Raw genomic sequence first — 21444 nt, forward strand, 5'->3', positions numbered from 1 at the left:
AGCACAAGAGTTCTGATTGAGTCAACACCCACAAACTTCAGTTTCTTACAAACTTCGATTTCTTTAGTGTGCCAAGAACCCATAAGAAAGGAGGTGGGGTTGCAAGTCTAATCAGGGACAGTTTTCAATGCACGAACATGTCATGTGGTCAGTTTGATTCCTTTGAATATATTGTCATTCAGCTAAAAAGCCCTTGCAGAGCCTGGGTAACAAGGCCACCAAAATATAATACAATGTTTTTTGATGAGTTTACCAAAATACTGTCTTCTGTCTGCATGGACTTTGATTGTGTTGTTTTAGTGGGTGACTTTAACATTCATGTTGATAATCCTGAAGAAGGATGTGCTAGAGAGCTTTGAAATATTTTGGATGCATTTGGTTTATCTCAGCATGTCGCAGTTCCAACACACAACAGAGGGCACATACTGGATTTAATAATATCCAAAGGTCTTAACATCTCTGAGGTTACAGTGAATTATGTTGCTCTTTCTGATCACTACTGCATTATGTTTAAATTGACCACCCCTGTCCATCCTCTGAAAAGGTAAACAGAGGTGATTAGGAAGTGTTACATAAATGATAACACTTGTGCATTATACAAACAGGCCTATGCATCACCATTAACCCCTACAACAGCTCCAGTGGAAGAACTCGTAAATAGTTTCAGTTCCAGCGTGATGACTGTAATTGACACTATTGCCCCAATTAAGACAAAAAACTTTGTCAAGAAAGAAGAGGTCATCCTGGAGATGAGCAGAACGCAGATGGCGAAAAAACAAACTCCAGTTTTTTTTTGTTTTGTTTTTTTTTGTTTTTGTTTTTTTTTCTATGATATCTACAAAGAGAGTCTTCGCAAATACAACCAGGAACTGAAAAATGCTAGACAGTCATATTTTTCAGAGATTATTTGTAGAAACACCACCAATACCCGTACACTATTTTCTGTTGTTGACAAACTGCCAAACCCACAAGCATCAATACCACATGAATTGGTATCTGAGGTGTCCTGTAATGATTTCGAAGCATTCTTTACACACAAAGTACTAAAGATTAGACAGACTGTGTGCAACTCCAGATTAACAATTGTTACAATAAATGCCTTCCAAAATGTCCCCCACGTCAATCTTAGACAGTTTAGCCTCTTGGACAATGCCACTTCAACAGAAATTGTGTCAAAATTAAAGCCCACAACATGCTGCCTTGACATCCTTCTTTCAAACTTTTTCAAAACTGTTTTTCATTCCGTAGCCCCAGATTATAGCCCTTCAGATTATAAACATGAGAGTTTCCACAGGCTTTAAAAACTGCAGTTATAAAACCTCTTCTAAAAAAAACCTAATCTGGATGCCTCAACCATTAGTAATTATGGACTAATATGAAATCTGACATACCTGGGGAAAATTATTGAAAGGGTTGTGTTCGAACAGATCCAGGTTTTTATGATGCAAAACAATCTTTTTAACTCATTTCAGTCAGGATTTAGGCCACAACACAGCACCGAGACCGTGTTTATCAAAGTCCTAAATGATATTCGTCGGAATACCGATGCAGGCAAATCATCTGTTCTGCTACTATTGGATCTCAGCACCACATTCGACACGGTTGAACACAAAATACTACTCAGCAGATTGGAACAGTGGGTAGGGTTTACTGACACTGTTCTTCAGTGGTTTACATCTTATTTACATGATAGGGATTTCTTTGTGTCAATCGGAAACCATTAGTCAAAACGAACCAAATTCACGTGTGGAGTCCCTCAAGGGTCAATTCTTGGACCACTCTTATTTAACATCTATATGGTTCTTGTAGCTCAGAGCATGGAACAGTATGGCATCTCCTCTCACGCCTATGCAGATGACACACAACTTTACATTTCTGTGTCCCCACATGATTATAGTCCCTTAGTCTCCCTGAGTAAATGCATTCATCAAATCAATGAATGGATGTGCCAGAATTTTCTCCAGTTGATCATTTTCAGGCCAAAAAAGGAAAGGTCAAAGATAAGCACATAAGCATAACCTTAGCACAATGTCACTTACACCTACAAATCAAGTCAGAAATCTTGGCGTAATTATTGACTCAGACCTAAAATTGGATTGCCATCTAAAGTCCGTCACTAAATCTGCTTATTACCACCCAAAAATATGGCCAGAATTAAGGGGCTTCTCACTCAACAAGAATGGAAAAACTTGGAAAAACAGCAGATTGGACTATTGCAACGATATATTTACAGGTCTTGAAGGTCAGGAAGCTGCAGCTAGTACAGAATGCTGCAGCCAGAGTCCTCACAAATACATGGAAACTGGACCACATTACACTGTTTTTGAAATTATTACACTGGCTTCCAATGAGTCAAAGGATAGACCATAAAATACTACTGCTCGTCTACAAAACACTTAATGGCCTTGGACCAAGATACATGCTGGATTTGTTATATTCCTATGAAACATCTAGACCCCTAAGGTCATCTGGAACCGGTCTCCTGTATGTTCCAAGAACAAGAACCAAGCAGGGTGAGGCAGCATTTAGTTATTATGCTCCTCACCTCCGGAACAGGTTACCTGAAGGGCTTAAGAATGCTGAAACTGTTAGCTCCTTTAAATCAGGGCTAAAAACTCTTGCACTCTTGTTTAGCACAGCATATCCATAACTATCTATATATTTCAATTCCTCGTGCTTTATCTCCATTGCTGATTTCAATTATTATTAATAGAAGTAATATTTTTTATTTTTATTTTTTTCTTATTCTATTCGTGATTAAATGTGATTTTTATATATAATTTTATTTCCTGTTTCAATTGTCTTTGTTTTTACATTCTACTGATTAAATGTGATTTCTATGATCTTCATGTGATGTAAAGCACTTTGAACTGCCTTGTGTTGAATTGTGTTGTATGAATAAATTTGCCTTGCCTTGCCTGTGTAGGTGAAGACAGACTTGAGGAAAAGGGGAACCATCTTGTAGCATGCGTCACATTGACTATAAATGGACCACCTATTACTGATTTCCCTTATTTTTGTGTGTGTGTGTGCAGGAAAATCAAGTGTTCCCAGACAGGATGCAAACTTTGCAAATAGAGCTTTGTTATGGTTCTTGGAAAAAAATAAAATGTAAAAAAAAAATCGGATTTGTCATTAAATGAAACAAATTCGCCGCGGCACAACATTATGGGGTTGTCCGACTTCAACGCAGCCCACCACCACCACAGCTTCAAAAAAGTCTAAGGGAAACCCTGTATACTTGATTATACTGTATATGACATATTCGAAAATAAACATCTAGATTTACTTTGTAGTCTTTTAGGCTGTTACAAATGAAAAAGTGGATTTGGGCCAACTCTAGTTAAAAAAGAAAGTCAATATTATTTCAGTACAATCATAAAAAGATGCCCAGCTTTTTTGTGCTACTTTATCGTTCTTTCTGCAGTTTTTGGCACTTTTACAATTCCTGGGCACTTGTATTTCACTGATGGAAAAGCATCACATTCCAAAAGGCAATAACTGTACGACAGAGAATAGGCTCAGGACTGACGAGACAAAGTACAAACCTGCCAAGACTGTAGGACGTTGTTTGTTTTAACAGTTTGTAGGCTAGCTGAGGGGGACTGAGTCAGAGTAGATGATACAGAGATGAAGATTTGTCAAAACAAATTTACCCTTAAGTCAATGTGTATTGCATCTACAATTCTTATTGAGAATGTGACTCCATCAGCTCAGACTATTATAAATTTTAGACACTATTTAAAATGAGGCTGTGCAATGCTTACAAATGGCAAATGTCTGAAATATTACATAAGAATGAAGGCCAGGGCTGTGGGACATGTCTATTATTATTTTTTAATGTAGGTCTTCTTTGATAAACTCCTAGATTTTTTTTTCCCAACAAAAAGCTGTTAACTGCTTTTTACATCACGAAGACTGGGAGATCACCACTAGTATCCCTGAAGGGATTCAATCTGAAACACCAAGCTTATTGAGCTCTACAGTAAAATGTAGTAAATAAGTCAATGACCTTAACAAATCTACTGTTTTGACCTCATCTTAAACGGTTACCAATAAATTGTGATTGAATGGCATTAAATATTGAAAATCATTTCCTATAGAAATGGAGACAAAATGAATAGAATAAACTGCAGTTTTAGATGTCCCCAAGATATATTTTGAAGTTGTGGGCGAGTGTTCAAAACTAGCGCGGCGGTATAAGTATACAGCAGGGTTCACTAAATCCGGACCTCTGAGCCACTTTTCCTGTCGTGTTTTCCATGTCTCCCTCCCTCAACACACCTGAATCAAATGATCAGGATCATTATCAGGCTTCTGGAGAGGTTGCTGATGACATAATCATTTGATTCAGATGTGTTAGGGGAGAGAGACGTGGAAAACACGACAGGATAGATGGCATCGAGGTCCAGTTTTGCTGAACCCTGGTATACAGTATGTTGTCAAACAGCACAAGGCACTAATTCTCAGACAATTCACATTTTCAAAGCAAGCTCCCCTCCCAAGAGTGTGTGTGTGTGTGTGTGTGTATATATATATATATATTATAAACACATGGCGAAAAAAAAACACTCAGGTGACTTGAAGTTCCGCTCTAAGACCCCCAATTTGGCCAAATTTAAAAATTCTCATATATGCATGTGTGATACATCATTGGAAAGCTTAAAATCTAAATTTTGGGGGGGAAGATTTAATTTGAACAGGAGGGCATTTAAAAAAAAAAAAAAAAACAGAAAAACCCTAACTGGAGGTGAGAGCACGCGAAAACAGAATTAAAGACACCATGATTTTAACGAGATATTATCGCGTACTTACCTTGTTTGAATGCAAAAACTCCATGTAGCATGTATCATTGAGTGTTAAGACACAGATAATGGCCACAGACGGATTTCTGGGGGATTTTATGGGTGAAACATGGTAATATAACAAGGGTCGCAATGCAGAAATCGCAGACATCAAGGAGTGGTGGAGATGTTCTTTTTTATGTATATTACCCCTTTAAATGCCCCCCCCCCCATTTTTTTCTTTGTTTGGATCGATTATTTATCATCTAACATATCGGAGAAAATGCGACAGGAACAAAAACAAAAATAAATAAAATTAAGCTATAGTTGTGAGGTAGATATCCGTGACTTATTTACAGACACCATTTTTTTCATCGTGACGTAATGTGTTTAAAATATGCAATTGAATAATTTTTTACAGTCATTTTTTTAAACGAAATTTTAGACATCAATTAAGGATTCTAATTTAAAAAAGACATTTTGAATAAGAAAAATAATAACTTACCCTCTTTTTATGGCTGGGTTAAAAGAAAAGCGGTTGCATGACGTCTGTAAACGGGAGTTTCCGGGGTAAAACGGACAAATTAAAAATAGTTTGGGGGCTTACTGCGCCATGAATCTGCTCTTGTAGCATATAGACATATTGTTCTATCAAACACAACAGTTCTTTTGGCTTAAAATACAGCAGTTTATTTTAAAGAGGGGTGCAAGAGCAGAAACTGCTTTTTCAGTCGTCTGTGTTTTCCGCCATATTATGTGTATGTATATATATATATATATATATATATATATATATTATTGCTGCCAAAAATAGCACGTTATTAACGCGTTAACGAAAATCAATTTTAACAGCGTCATTTTTTTTAATCGCGAGATTAACGTTCATTGTGACCAAGTGGACTTGTCGTTTTTCTCAACTGTGGCCACTGGTTGCAACGTGAGAAAAAAAGTTGTAACCCAGAAACAAAACAATAGGCACGCGCCGCGCATGTGCCCCACCCTGCCCGCCGCGAAAGAGCAGGCTGCCCGAGCGAAACGAAACGGAAACGAAAACAACCCCAAACGGAAAATGGAGAAGTCCAAGGCACAGCACGCGCCGGAGCAGACAAACACAGCCGCGCCCACCAGAGACCAACGGACGCCCCCCAGCAATGACAACCACCCCGGGGCCACAGCACATTACCTCGACCCACTGTGGGAACCTCAACCGCATGGTCCGACCGCCATGAAGACCGAAGAGAGGCACCCCAGCGACACCGCCGCAGCGCATCCCATGCAAGTAGCCAAAGACTGGAACACTGAACACAAAGCGGTCACACCGACCACCGATAGTGCAGGCAACTTGACCACTGCGGCCTGACAGCTTCCTTTTGAACATTTGCCGTGCATCACACACAGTGTGCACCGAGCAGTCACGGTTTCTTTACACAACAGCCCATTTGACAGCGCACTGGCAAAACGCCGAAAAACTGGACACCTCAAACACAGCCCAGCAAATCCGTGGAGCCAGAGCAGCAACAGACCGCACACCAACAGAAGAAAGAAACGCCCACACAGGAAGTGCCAACCAGACGGAACAGCACCCCCGAAATGATCAAGCATGTTCAGTGGAACACGGGACACCCGAGAGACGCGCCGGCCCCCCACCCAACCAACGTCGCAACGCCAACAGCCACCGACAGCAGCGCAGGTAACTCAGTTTTTCCATGCCATGTGCTGATCTGTTAATTTAATAATCAAAGTAGATACGTTTCAGAACAGTAATGTTAATGTGTGTGTGGGAGAGGGGGGAGGGTGTAGAGAGGGGGAGAGAGAGAGAGAGAGAGAGAGAGAGAAAGAGAGCTCTATGTGACTAACAACACTGTAGAGCTTCTTTACATTATTGCAGGTACGTGTCTGAACTTGTGTGAGATATTGCTTGAAATGTGAATGACTGCTCAAAGTGAGAATGGTACTGCGAAATATAACACTACATGTAGGAGCCTAAATAACGTTTTGTTAATTATTCATGTTCGTTGTGAATAATTTGTTTTGATTCAATGTGATAGGCTTGTGATTTATTTATTTGATTTATAAAACGAGCTGTGACGTCACGTTTTACGACGTAGGCGGAAGGAGCTGTGTGTGCGGCAGGTGCGCTAAGGCATAAGGAAGAGAGCCACACAGTTTTTTTGACCTCTCTCTCTATAACGTTCTATATTTCTCTCTTTTACGGTCAAAGTGGATAATTTTTCATTTCCTCATTATTCTCTCTGTTTGCTCTTTTGTTCACGTTTTGGATATCGCTCTGTGGAGTCGTTTTTTGTTGGATTAAAGGATTGAACTCAATACAAACAGTGAGAGTGATTTTTGCCGCTGTCCGGCGGGCCTGGGAGGAAACGAGGAAGAGAGCGTCGAGCTGGGGCCTTTTTTGTTGGTTGGAACCTACATTGCAAGTCAAAAAAACTCGCTCTTTGTGGATTATTTGTGGATTGATGCAAAGTGGGACTGCCTGCGCAAACGGATTACAACGTTGGAAGAGAAAAAGAGTCGCGCCGCAGCCGTGGACGGCTGACGCAACAAGTAGTGAGTGCCTGTACAACTACTTGCTAACTAGCTTTGCCTTGGCTAAGAGGCGAAAGTACGACGCTGCAGTATCGTTTGACATTCCTATTGAACTTGTGGAACTTTGTGGAAGTCTTGATTCGTAATGGATGAACAAGATTGTGAAAAATTGACAATAGGAATGGATACGAAATTTGTAGACGAGCTCAAAGCTAAACAGCTAAAGACACGCAGAGATAAGCTAGCGAACTTGGCTCGCATGAAAGGCCGCATCGAAGAATTAATGCAAGATGATGCTAATATCGACGTTGTAAAAAATGAGCTTCGTGTGAACTTTAGCGGAATGCAGCAAGAGGTTTTGGACATTAATGACAGCCTTAAGAAATTAATGACTGAAGAGGAGCTTGTGGATGACAAAAATTGGTTTTGTCCCAAAAACAAGTTATTGGATGACTTCTTTTGGAAATGTGAAGAGTGGATGGATGAAGTTATCGAACGTGCTTCACCAAATGAAAGACGTAGCAAACAAGTGCCTGCAGATTGTAGGTCTACGTCAACAAAATTGACCAGTAGGAGTCGATGTAGATCATATCATAGCAGAAGTTCGTCTTCGTCAGCATCCTCAATTAGATTAAAAACAGAAATGGAACGTGCATCATTAAAGGCACAAGCTGCAGCTTTACAAGCAAAATTGGAAATTGAACAAGAAGAAGCTGCATTAAAACAAAAGGAAGTTGCATTAAAGGCAAAAAAGGAAAAGCATGAAATGCAAACTGCACTCGCTAAGGCTGACGCAATGATGGAGGTGTTGCAAAAGTTTGAAAACACTCAAGAAAACGGTGGAATTAAGGTGGTTGAGATGAGCGGTAGACAAGACTCAAATGCAGCCGTTCAATTACCGTTACCACCTATCATAGCAACATCAAGCATAACACCCGACGCACCTACGACTCCAATTCAAATGGCTGAATTATCAAGCACGGAAAATAGAGAACAACATCAACCAGTTCTTAATGGGCTCTGCCAAGCGATATCTCAGCAAACAAGTATTACAGAGTACCTTGTGAAAAGTCACAAAGCATCCCTACTTCCCGAACTTGCTATTCCAACATTCGAAGGGAACCCTCTGCAATACAAATCATTTATTGGTGCCATTGAACATGGAATTGAAAGCCGCACTGTGGACAATCGTGATCGGCTTCAATTTATGCTGCAGTATACAAGTGGACAGCCACATGAGTTGGTGAAAAGCTGTATCCATATGGAACCAACAGCAGGATATGCTAAAGCAAAACAAATGTTGAAGGAGTTTTTTGGTGACGACTTCAAAATAGCTGAAGCATACATACAGGAAGCTGTGGAGTGGCCAACAATCAAGCCAGAAGATGGCGTTGCACTTCAGTCGTTTGCATTATTTTTGACGGGCTGTTCAAACACAATGACAGACGTCAACTACATGGAAGATTTGGACAACTCCGCTAATATAAAGGCGTTGGCAAACAAGCTTCCATACAAGCTCAAGGAATCTTGGAGGAAGTTCGCATGCGATTTGCAAGAAAGAAGCAAAAGAAGAGTCAAGTTTAAAGATTTCGTAGACTTCCTGAACAGACAAGTTAAGTATCTTCTGCATCCGCTTTATGGGAATATAAAGGAGCTTAACTCAAACAAGACTGATCCCATAAAGCTGAAACCAAGATCACAAAACCCGGCGACATTTAAATCAAAGAAAGTGTTCACGACGGTCGTAGTGTCTCCTAGAACGGAAAATGACAAACCAGCAGTATTAAAAGCGCAACCTGTCCGAGTGGATGCCAGTGGCAAACCTTGTGCCTTTTGTAACGGAGAGCAACACAGCCTCACAGTCTGCAAGAAGTTCAAGAGCAAGCCACACAAAGACAAAATTGACTTTTTGAGAAACAAAGGGCTGTGTTTTGCGTGTTTGAAACATGGTCATATGAGTAGCAGCTGCAAACAAAGGCTTCAATGCCAAGAGTGTTTAAAACAGCATCCCACAGCGCTACACGTTGTCCATAAAGACTCCAGCGAAGAACCTGCGAAAGACAACAGTGAGCAACAATCTATTTCAAGTGCCCTCGTACAATCAACTGAAACATGTGGCGTCACCGGGGCCGGTAAAGAAGATTGTTTGCTCTCGATAGTTCCAGTCTGTGTCAAGGCGCAAAGAGGAACTAAGACAGTGACGACCTATGCATTTTTGGATCCAGGCAGCTCAGCTAGCTTTGCTACGGAGTCACTGATCAACCAATTAAATATGAATGGACGCAATGCAAGCATCGCATTACGGACAATGGGAAATGATTCAATTGTGAACACACGCGTCGTGACAGGTCTGGAAATAAGCAGTTTGAATGGCAAACAGTTTGTCGAACTTAAGGAAGTGTATTCACAAAAGGTCATTCCTGTAGCTGTGGGAAATATTCCCCGTCAAGAGGATATTGATGAGTGGCCTCACCTAAAAGAGGTAAAAATCCCTACTATTCAAGCTTCAGTTGGATTACTCATTGGAGTAAATGTTCCAAAGGCAATGGAACCGCTGCAAGTGATAAACAGCGTGAATGATGGACCATATGCCGTGAGGACGATATTAGGTTGGACAGTGAACGGACCACTTAGAAGTGGAACCGAAAGAACTCAAGCAAATCAACTGACAGGAATTACTGCAAACAGAATTTCAGTGGCAAGGCTGGAGGAGCTTTGGCATTTGCAGTTCAAGCAGGACTTTCCTGATGCTGGACAGACTGAAAGTTTGGAGATGTCCAAGGACGACCATCAGTTCATCCAGATGGTCTCTCAATCTACAGTACACCAGGAGGGTCACTACAATGTCTGCCTTCCAGTGAAAGACAAGTCGTTGTGTATGCCAAACAACAGGGCAGTAGCGGAGCAACGTGCAATAAACTTAGGGAAAAGATTCACAAGAGATGTGAAATACTTTCAGGAGTATGTTGCATTCATGAACAACCTTCTCAAAAAGGGATATGCGGTGCAACTCAAATGCAGTGAGCACAAACCTGTAGATGGACGAACTTGGTATTTGCCACACCATGGAGTAAGACATCCGACCAAGCAGAAGCTGCGTGTTGTCTTCGATTGTGGCGCCAGCTACCAAGGAACATCATTGAATGAGCAACTTCTGCAGGGGCCTGACCTAACAAGTTCATTGTTGGGAGTTCTCTTAAGGTTCCGACAGGAATCCGTGGCGGTCATGGCGGACGTGGAAGCCATGTTTCATCAAGTTCGAGTGAAAGATGAAGACACAGATCTCCTCAGGTTTCTCTGGTGGCCTGATGGGAACTATAAGATGGATCTAGTCGAGCACAAAATGCTGGTCCATATTTTTGGCGCAACTTCATCTCCAAGTGTCGCTACGTTTGCACTTCAAAGGTGTGCTACAGACTTTGCAGCTGAGTTTGGAGAAGAAGCAGCGCAAACTGTTCATAAAAATTTTTACGTCGATGATTGTCTCAAATCAACTTCTGATGAAGACAAAGCTATCAATCTGTGTGCCAAGTTGAGAAATATGCTGGCAAAAGGTGGATTTCGACTTACAAAGTGGTCGAGCAACAGCCGGAAGTTTCTTAACTCGGTCCCAGAATGGGAGCGGGCACAGGGATTTCAGGATTTGGACTTGGACAGGGACTACTTGCCAATGGAAAGGACATTGGGCATCCAGTGGTGCGCCGAATCAGATCAATTCAAGTTCAAAATCAACCAAAAGGAAAGACCACATACTAGAAGAGGCTTGCTGTCCCAAGTGAGTTCAATTTTTGATCCTTTAGGCTTTCTTGCACCAGTAATACTGCCTGCTAAAAGGATTTTGCAAGAATTGTGTCGACAAAAATACGGCTGGGATGAAGAGCTGCCAAATTCAGTGGTCTGCAGTTGGACAAAATGGATTTCAAGTCTTCCACAGCTTGAAAGGTTTGGAGTGAACAGATGCGTCAAGTTGAAGCAATGTGACGTGCCAGTCTCAGCGCAGCTTCATCACTTTGCTGACGCAAGTGAGGACGCCTATGGGACAGCGAGCTACTTGCTGCTACAGTTCTTAAGTGGCGATGTTCAGTCCAGTTTGGTCATGGCGAAGACGAGGTTGGCACCCTTGAAGTCTCCAACTATTCCCAGAATGGAATTGACCGCAGCCACAGTTGCAATAAAGATGGACAAGATTCTAAGAAAAGAGCTGGAGCTGGAGCTACAGCAATCAGTGTTTTGGACAGATAGCACAGCTGTACTAAAGTATTTGAACAGCGAGTGCACCAGGTTCAAGACGTTCGTCGCAAATAGAGTGACAGCGATCCTGGAGCACTCACAAACTTCTCAGTGGAGGTATATTAACACTGCTTTGAATCCCGCTGATTATGTCTCCCGAGGACAAACTGTGGAAGCGTTCCTGCAAAATGAGTGCTGGATTTCTGGACCAAAGTTCTTGATCAAACCACCAGATCAGTGGCCGAAAAATCCAGATCCAGCAATGATAAAAGTTGATGATTTGGAGGTCAAAGCGGTAACTCAAGTGAACATCATTCAGGCGCAAGAGGCTGAAGAGCACATGGACCAGTGGATGAAACACTACTCATCCTGGAAAGCCTTGAAAAACGCCGTAGCCTGGTTCCTGAAGTTGAAAACCTTGCTAAAGGAGCTAGCGGAAAAGAGAAAGGATTTAAGTGCATTAGGTGAGGAAAGCAAGATGAGTGCATTCAAGAAAGCAGTCAAAGGAAGGTGCTTGTCTTGCAATGACTTGGCTGAAGCGGAATTGGAAATTGTGAAGCATTGTCAACGCCAAAGTTTCAAAGAGGAATTGGCTATGCTACAAGAACACCAAAGAGTGAAGAAAAGCAGCTCGCTCTACAAGTTGTGTCCAGTACTCCAAGATGGTGTTATGAGAGTTGGTGGAAGGTTGAGCCGTGCAGCGATGCCTGAGGACTCAAAGCAGCAAGCCATCTTGCCCAAGAGTTCGCATGTCACGAGGTTGGTGTTGAGACACATTCGTGACATCACAGCTCATGCTGGGAGGAACCACATGATGGCTATTCTACATCAAAGGTTCTGGATTGTTGGAGCTGTTGGAGCTATAAGAAGGACTTTATCCAAGTGTGTTACCTGCAAAAGGCTCCATGGAACTACAGGTCAACAACTCATGGCAGATCTACCATCCTGCAGAGTACTGCCTGACGATCCACCTTTCACAAGGGTCGGCGTTGATTACTTCGGTCCTTTCCAAGCAAAAAGGGGACGAGGACGAGTAAAGAAATATGGCGTAATCTTTACGTGTCTTGCAATAAGAGCCATACATCTGGAAGTTGCGTCTTCGCTTGACACGGATGCTTGCTTGAACGCAATCAGAAGATTTCTGGCAAGAAGAGGACAAGTCGCGGAAATGTATTCGGATAACGGAACCAATTTTCATTCAGCGGACAAGGAAATGAAGAAATCAATCAAGGAATGGAACACAAGCAGGATTGAAAAATACTTGCAACAAAAAGGAATTCAGTGGCATTTCAACCCACCAGCAGGATCTCACCACGGAGGAAGTTGGGAACGACTTATTCGTTCAGTGAGAAAAGTCTTGAACGTCACAGTCAAGGAACAAGTTTTGGATGAAGATGGTCTACAAACTTTGCTTTGTGAAGCCGAAGCCATAGTGAACTCCAGACCTATCACAAAGGCATCTTCGGACGTCAATGACTTGGAGGCTCTCACACCCAACCACCTGCTGCTGTTAAAGGTCAAGCCCGATTTGCCGCCAGGATTGTTTCATAAAGAGGACCAATACACCCACCGCAGATGGAAGCAAGTACAGTACCTCGCTGACATTTTCTGGAAGCGCTGGTGTAGGGAATACCTCATGCAACTCCAAGAACGTCAACGATGGTCTACGCCAGGAAGAAACTTCAGCATCGGAGACGTGGTGCTGATCGTAGACGACACATCGCCCAGGAATTCATGGCCGCTCGGACGGATTGTGGAGACTTTTCCCGGAAGAGACGGACTTGTTCGTCAAGTTCGAGTTAAGACGAAAACCAACGAGCTTCGTAGGCCGATAACAAAGCTATGCCTTCTACAGGAAGCAGAGCATAGTTAATGAACATATAGACAATTTGTTGTTATAGAATTTCCAGAGTGTATTATTTAGGCACCTCTATTTAAGTTTGGACTTTTAGGTAATTGTTTCATTGTGGTGATAACAATTAGGGGCCGGTAATGTAGGAGCCTAAATAACGTTTTGTTAATTATTCATGTTCGTTGTGAATAATTTGTTTTGATTCAATGTGATAGGCTTGTGATTTATTTATTTGATTTATAAAACGAGCTGTGACGTCACGTTTTACGACGTAGGCGGAAGGAGCTGTGTGTGCGGCAGGTGCGCTAAGGCATAAGGAAGAGAGCCACACAGTTTTTTTGACCTCTCTCTCTATAACGTTCTATATTTCTCTCTTTTACGGTCAAAGTGGATAATTTTTCATTTCCTCATTATTCTCTCTGTTTGCTCTTTTGTTCACGTTTTGGATATCGCTCTGTGGAGTCGTTTTTTGTTGGATTAAAGGATTGAACTCAATACAAACAGTGAGAGTGATTTTTGCCGCTGTCCGGCGGGCCTGGGAGGAAACGAGGAAGAGAGCGTCGAGCTGGGGCCTTTTTTGTTGGTTGGAACCTACACTACATATTGCTTTCAATTAAAAAAATGCACAAAGCAAGCCTATCCACTTTTCCATGTTGATGAGAGTATTAAAATAATTCAAGGGAGATTTATAATAGATAAAAAGTTGTGCTCAATGTGCGCAATTAATCGCGAGTTAACTATGACATTTGTGCGATTAATCGTGATCAAATATTTTAATCGCTTGACAGCACATATATATATATATATATATATATATATATATATATATATATATATATATATATATATATATATATTAGGGCTGTCAAACGATTAAAATTTTTAATCGTGTTAATTACAGCTTAAAAATTAATTAATCATAATTAATCAAAATTAATCGCAATTCAAATCATTTATAAAATATGCCATATTTTTCTGTAAATTATATATATATTTTGTCAAATAAATTGTTGGAATGGAAAGATAAGACACAAGATGGATATATACATTCAACATACAGTACATAAGGACTGTAGTGAGCATTTCACTCTACTGTCATTTAAATCTGTCTATGCTGTCCTCACTCCGAAGCGTCTACTTTTTCCAAAGCTAGACAGCTAGTGAATGACGCCTTAATAATAATACTTCTTCCTTTTTCAGCTGATTTATTAATAAAATGGCCTCAAACCATTGTCCTCTTTAGACCGTCGTAAAACTAAAAAAAAAAAAAATAATACACAAGCATTGCATTAGCAACAACGTTAGCTTAGCACACTATACGGGTTCACTAAACATAAACAAAAAGCGTCTCATACAAAAAATATAACATTTCGCTTACTAACATAATATGTACATTCTTTACAGCAACCATACTTATGGACAAATCTTGTCCAAGGATCATATAAGCACAACATTACAACGTAGGCGTCAGCCCGAGATGTCGTGCAGCCATATTGAACTGGCAAGAAAACAATAAACCATGTCGCAAAGCGACCACAAGAGTTCGCTGTTAGACAGCACAAAAAGCCTTGCTGTAAAACTTACCAAAAGGCAGAATACTGTCTGAGCGGGACATGTGCGTTAATTGCGTCAAATATTTTAACGCGCATTTTTTGGCTGGTGCGATTTATACTCAGGTGCGACGTATAGTCCGAAAAATACGGTACTACTAAAATTGACTGTATTATAGCCTGTTGAATTCCTGCATGAAGCTGAAATATTCCCACCATTCCAAATAAAATAAAATAAATAAATTAATATGCTCTCCATATAGTCACAAAAAATAGTGGTTCTTTGTATATATTAGGGCTGTCAAAATGATTGCGTTAACGGGTGGTAATTAATTTAATTTTTTAAAATCACGTTAAAATATTTGACGCAATTAACGCACATGCCCCGCTCAAACATTAAAATGACAGCACAGTGCAATGTATACTTGTTGTGTTTTTTCGAGTTTTATCGCCCTCTGCTGGCGCTTGGTTGCGACTGATTTTATAGGCTTCAGCACCCATGAGCATTGTGTATGTAATTATTGGCATCAATGGCGGGCTACTAGTTTATCTTTTGATTGAAAATTTTACAAATTTTATTAAAACGAAAACATTAAGAGGGATATAAAATTTCTATAACTTGTACTAACATTTATCTTTTAAGAACTACAAGTCTTTCTATCCATGGATCGCTTTAACAGAATGTTAATAATGGTAATGCCATCTTGTTGATTTATTGTTATAATAAACAAATACAGTACATATGTAATGTATGTAGAATGTATTTATCCATCTTGTGTCTCATCTTTCCATTCCAACAATAATTTAGAGAAAAATATGGCATGTTTTATAGATGGTTTGAATTGTGATTGATTTCGATTAATTACGATTAATTAATTTTTAAGCTGTAATTAACTCAAATAAAAATTTTAATCGGTTGACACCCCTAATATATATATATATATATATATATATATATATATATATAGAGAGAGAGAGAGAGAGAGAGAGAGAGAGAGAGAGAGAGAGAGAGAGAGAGAGAGAGAGAGAGAGAGAGAGAGAGAGAGAGAGAGAGAGAGAGAGAGAGAGAGAGAGAGAGAGAGAGAGAGAGAGAGAGAGAGAGAGAGAGAGAGAGAGAGAGAGAGAGTGTGTCACTGTTCAGGTGGTGATCAACAAGGGAAAGAATACTCCCTCACCCACATTTGCTTTTTACCTTCGAAAAACCTTCAGGTGTGCAATGAATTGTTTTGGGATGGGAGTGGCTTGAAGCATATGTTCCAGTCAGACATTTCTTTGTAGCATCCATAGGATTCGAGAACCAAGAAAAATCATCATTTAATGCCAAAACAGTCTCCAGTATTTAAGCATGTTGGCTACTCTCTTTGCTGTCATCCAAGCAGCAGCACAAGTATGTTTATAATGGTATATTTTGAAGCTCAAATGAGACAGCTGACACCACCCAAAACAATAAAACATATGGTACCGTGACAACGCATGAATCATTGCCCGTCTGCACAGACGATCGTTTATCCTGAAAGCGCTTTGTTTACGTCTTTGACACACTGACAATGTCAAGACCAAAAAATGGAAACCAAGGAATTTGAAAAGCGAGAAAATCAGATCAGGAGTTGTTTGCTTGGCAATAAATCAAGGTTTGCAAATCACTTTATCTTGACAAGATTATTTAGACTTCAATCCCATGTGAGAGTTGAGTGTGCAATTTATAGTACATGGCTTCATTCAAGAGGCAGGATTCAGCTAGCAGTGTCAAAACAACTGACATGGCGCGTTAAAAAAAACAATATAATTAAAAGCAACATTTGCAGTGGCAAGGATTCATCTAAAAACATATGATAAAGTATATAGTACTTGTGCATATTTAGTGTGTTTTAAGTGTCAACTCTAGCTCAAAGCTTGTCTGTAGTAGGAATTAGCAGACCATCCAATAAAAGCTCTTTAATCTGAGGGCAGTTTAGCAGTCTTTTTTTTCCACTGGTTTCTGTGGACCTCTGGCTGCTACGAGCAGTAGGGAATAGAGCTTGTCTTTTTCCAGTATATGCTGGGTGCCAGTTGGATTAAAACCCATAGGTTACATCACTGCCTTGGGTAAGACGCAATTTCATTGTGACTTCACTTACGGTAAACCTTTTATATTTCCTGCCAATAAGATGGTCAAGAGCTAGCGTTCCCCGATATAAAAGTTAGAAAACAAATTAAACCAGTTATCGATAGGTTTCATAGGACTTCTCTACAGTTTATTCACTATGTGTAAACATTAATTGAAAACCTGCACTCATTTTGATTAGGGTCATTCTGAAACTTCTTTCTCAAGACAGCTGTTATCGTGCATCTACTTAACAGGCAGGATGAATGGTGAAGTTCCCACTTCAGGTTTATCAGCATTCGCATCATATTGAAACACTTTCCACTTATCAGATAAAATAAATGCATCCAATGCTACCCATGGGATCACGGGGCATGATGACTTTACAAAAAGAGACAAGGTAGATTAATTATATTTTAGGAAGAAATAGAGCTCCAATCACACTTTATTGACCTGTAAAATTTAGACTACTGTATTTTTCGGACTATAAATCGCAGTTTTTTTTTTCCATAGTTTGGCAGAGCATGCATCTTATACTCTGGAGTGATTTATGTGAGATTATTTCCGGTCAGGCAGACTTCTCTCTCGCTGTTTTAAAATATATATTCATGTATTTATACTAAAACGATGTATGGATGTTAAATAAAATAAATAATTTGGATAAAACAGAGAAGGCGCTGTGCATGCCTGCGCACTTGAACGCAGTGGCTCTCTTTTCAATCTTCCCCTCCCAGCGCCTTGCGGCATCCTCCGCGAGCATCCTGGTATTTCCTTTCCGATATGGAGCAGCTATAGAAGTGAAAAACAAATTAAAGACAGGGGAATTGAAACATCCCCGCATTTCCTCCTTCTCCTGAGTCCTTCACAAATAAAGCATAACATTTAGTTTTGGGATTTTTTTTTCAGGCTCGTGCTTACAAATAAAACATAAAATGTTGGGTTTTTTCGGGCTAGGGCAAGCAAATCAAGTTAACTGATCGGGCAAAGGCCGCGTCGGGCTTTAATACGCACAGGCCGGTCGGGTCAGGCTGGATTTTTTAGGCCCAATCTAACTTCTAGCGTCATGTAATGTTAGCATACCGTACACCTATTCGGCCTGTTGTTCTCTATTGTATTTTAAATTGCCTTTCAAGATGACATGTCTGTTCTTGGTGCTGGATTCTATCAAATAAATTGCCCCCCAAAAATGAGACTTATACTCCGGTGCGAATGTTTTTTTTTCCCTTTTCATTGTCCATTGTTTGGCTGGTGCGATTTATACTCAGGTGCGACGTATAGTCCGAAAAATACGGTACTACTAAAATTGACTGTATAATAGCCTGTTGAATTCATGCATGAAGCTGAAATATCCCCACCATTCCAAATAAAATAAGATAAATAAATAAATATGTTCTCTATATAGTCACAGAAAATAGTGGTTCTTTGTTTTAAACAGCAAACTCTACCAAATGCCGTTTGTTGTTAACAATATCAATAACACAAAAGGTTGTTATAGCTGATTTCACAATGTAAAATTTCAGTCATACCAAAGTACTGCATAGGTGTGGTATTCCACGGGCATAGCACAGTGATAGCTCAGAATCAGAAAGTTAGAAGAAGGAATGATAAAACCAAAGCCTAATCATCAGAATGTCCCTTTTTGATGATAAGAATAGCTGCATGGCGAAGACACGAGTGATCAAGGGGTGATAAATCAGGAAGATGTATCAACCCCATTTTCAAAGCTACGTTAATATCATGTTAATTCATAACATTTCAGTTTTCTGACCCTGAAGCGAAAGAGTCAAATCTTTGTTATCAAAGTTTCCTGTAAAGGATCAAATATCCACTGAGCTTTAAAAGTTCATGGAAGCACTGGCCATTAAATCCCCATATCTGATCCATCTCATAAACAAGTTAGTATCAACTTAACATCTATAAATGGAACTCACTCTGGGTGTTTAATGACAGCAGGCATTTTCTTAAAGAGGAAACTTACTAGGCAGCCTTCCTGTTAAGCGTCGGCCGACAGAAGCCCACAGGGACATCAGGAAAAAGGACAACTGAGCAGTTATTATCTGCATATTCCATCGTGGGCCTCAGGTGAGTGCTTAACAGAATGTGTGCCTCCTTTTACAGCCATTTTAATTTAGCACAATGTAGGCCAAACCACAGGATAACCAGAAGACAAAATATTATGTGTGGAGGACATTAATATTGAGGCTGCTTTCACTGAAGGAATGAAGAAAACAAAAAAAATTGTTTCCATCCAAGTACTTCTACGAACTAAAACTAGATGTAATGAATAAGAATAATATCTCCTTTCATCTCCAACTCTAACCAGGATATGCAGTCTATGCTATGAAGGCTGTTCCAAACCAGCATAACTATGTCTCATTTTTCCAGAAAATCAGATAGAATCTGTGAGAGGGAATAAAGATAACGCTTTCGCTCGATTAATGACTGCAGAGCCGCCTGGCATGGTTTAAGTTCCAAAGCCGTCGGCATGACTTTTGCTCTTTCCACTCATTGGCATACGCTCAGATATCTAAAAGCCACCTAAATACATAACTTCCTGGGCTGCAACATACCTCTCGATGATGTCTGCGATGACACATGCAAATAACTGCAGGCCCTCTGGAAGCTGCAGAGCCACTGGAATTAGAAAAAGAGGCAAACAAAAAAGAAATGATACACTTGTGTTTTGAGGGATGGCAACTCAATATTAAATAAGTGTGCAGCAGCAAAGCTATTCATAGTCCAGTGTGCACCACTGGCAGGGAATAATGACATTTCAGAGAAATTTCCTCTCTGTCACACCAGCGATGTTGGTTTATTTTACAGGCTGATGGACTGTTGGAAATATAGTGTGAACCAATAGCCACAGCTTTATCACAAGGCTTTTCCTCTCCTGTCAGTCTGTGGCTGAGAGTGCACTACTATGCTTTTTCATTCATCCATCCAATCATAATCGCTCACATTTTGCCATCATATCCATTGACTGGATTTGGTCTTGAAATCAGTTGCCAATACAGGCTACATTGTTGCTTTTTATTAAACTAACAAGGCTTAAAGCAAGCATTAAATATGGATGAACTGATTTATAAACTTCTGATAGTCCTACTGATGGTTTCACATGTTTACAAATGAGGGCCATCCAATCTCTTGACGCACCGCCCAGACTGAGAGGAACCAATAATGAAAAACATTATTCTGGTTTCATGTTAGCGTCAAGAGAGAGATTTTAATAAGGCAGCCAAACCAACTTGGCCGTCATCATCCTTTGCATCCTGATAGCAGGCGGTGAAGTGCTGCTCTTTCCACATGCATGCTAATTTTAGGAAGGATTACACAAATAATGACTGTGTCCAATTCCTGCAAGATTTACTAGTGTAAACATGGGGGCCAGTGATGCATGAAAGGGGCACTACCTTTAAAAAAGTAGTTGGTACCTTAAAGCAGTAATGTGAAGTAATTTCATAACATGCCAAATAGGGTCACAATTAAAGTAATTAAACATTGTCCAACAAATAAAGCATGAAAAAATAATTTATATGTTGTATATTTGACAAAATAATCGTGTTTCTGAAGTTCGAGCCTGAAAGGGGACGAACCCGGAAGTGATACGTCACACCGGGAACAGCGATGGCAGCACCATACATACGGCCGCCATACAAAGCCCTTCAAACAATGATTCAAACAGCGATATAAGCGATAGATCGAGCGCAAGGGAGGAGATCCAAGTTTTTGAAGAGTTGGAGGAAGAAGAGGAGGTTGGAATTTTATGTTGGACCTAACATGTATTAGCCAGACGCTGATCAGGATGCAAACAGTGTGCCTAGACTACCTGACATGGAATGGATACAAGACCCATTGAGATTACAAGATTGGTAAGATATAGGCTGTTATTATTTTCATGATTTGAAGATGCAGGCATTTGCACATAATTTTATGTTTTTGTCTATCTGATGACATTGTTAAAAAAATAATAATCAGACTTCATGTTCATTTTGGCAGATCCGGCAGCTCTCGTGCATATAAAATAATAATATAAAAACGTTGGGGGGAAAGAAGGAGATAAGTCGTTGATGGCTTTCTCCACTTGATTGTGGCAACAATAAAAAAAAACAAAATAACAGCAGACTGCCGCCACATTTGGCCGCAAAGTTTTCTCGCTGATCTCCTCCTCGCCTCCTACCACTCCAGCGTCTCTTAAACGGATCGTGCATAGTGTCTTGTTATGAACTTTTTGTTTACAAATGTATCGAACACACGACGTACTGACAACTTTGTTTCTTTATTAACAAATGGAACTAACAGTACAACACAGCTCGGGGCTCTCGGGAGAAAGTGGCGTCTAATGGCGTGAGGAAATGTAGTTTTTTCACACAAGCGAACAGATTACAAAGCACCACTTCAGTG

At 40.3% G+C, this 21444-nt stretch overlaps 1 protein-coding gene across 2 annotated transcripts in view; it reads right to left on the reverse strand.

Annotated features, from left to right (window-relative positions):
• Positions 1-21444, reverse strand: part of dph1 (diphthamide biosynthesis 1) — a 138603-nt gene that overhangs the window by 87233 nt on the left and 29926 nt on the right. For both annotated transcript variants that reach the window (XM_057838453.1, XM_057838454.1), the window contains exon 3: positions 19614-19677. In XM_057838453.1, the coding sequence (XP_057694436.1) occupies positions 19614-19677 (64 nt within the window). The remainder of the gene's footprint in view (positions 1-19613; positions 19678-21444) is intronic.

This window comes from Corythoichthys intestinalis, chromosome 6 (genome assembly GCF_030265065.1).
Source record: "Corythoichthys intestinalis isolate RoL2023-P3 chromosome 6, ASM3026506v1, whole genome shotgun sequence".
NCBI classification, from domain to species: Eukaryota; Metazoa; Chordata; class Actinopteri; order Syngnathiformes; family Syngnathidae; genus Corythoichthys; species Corythoichthys intestinalis.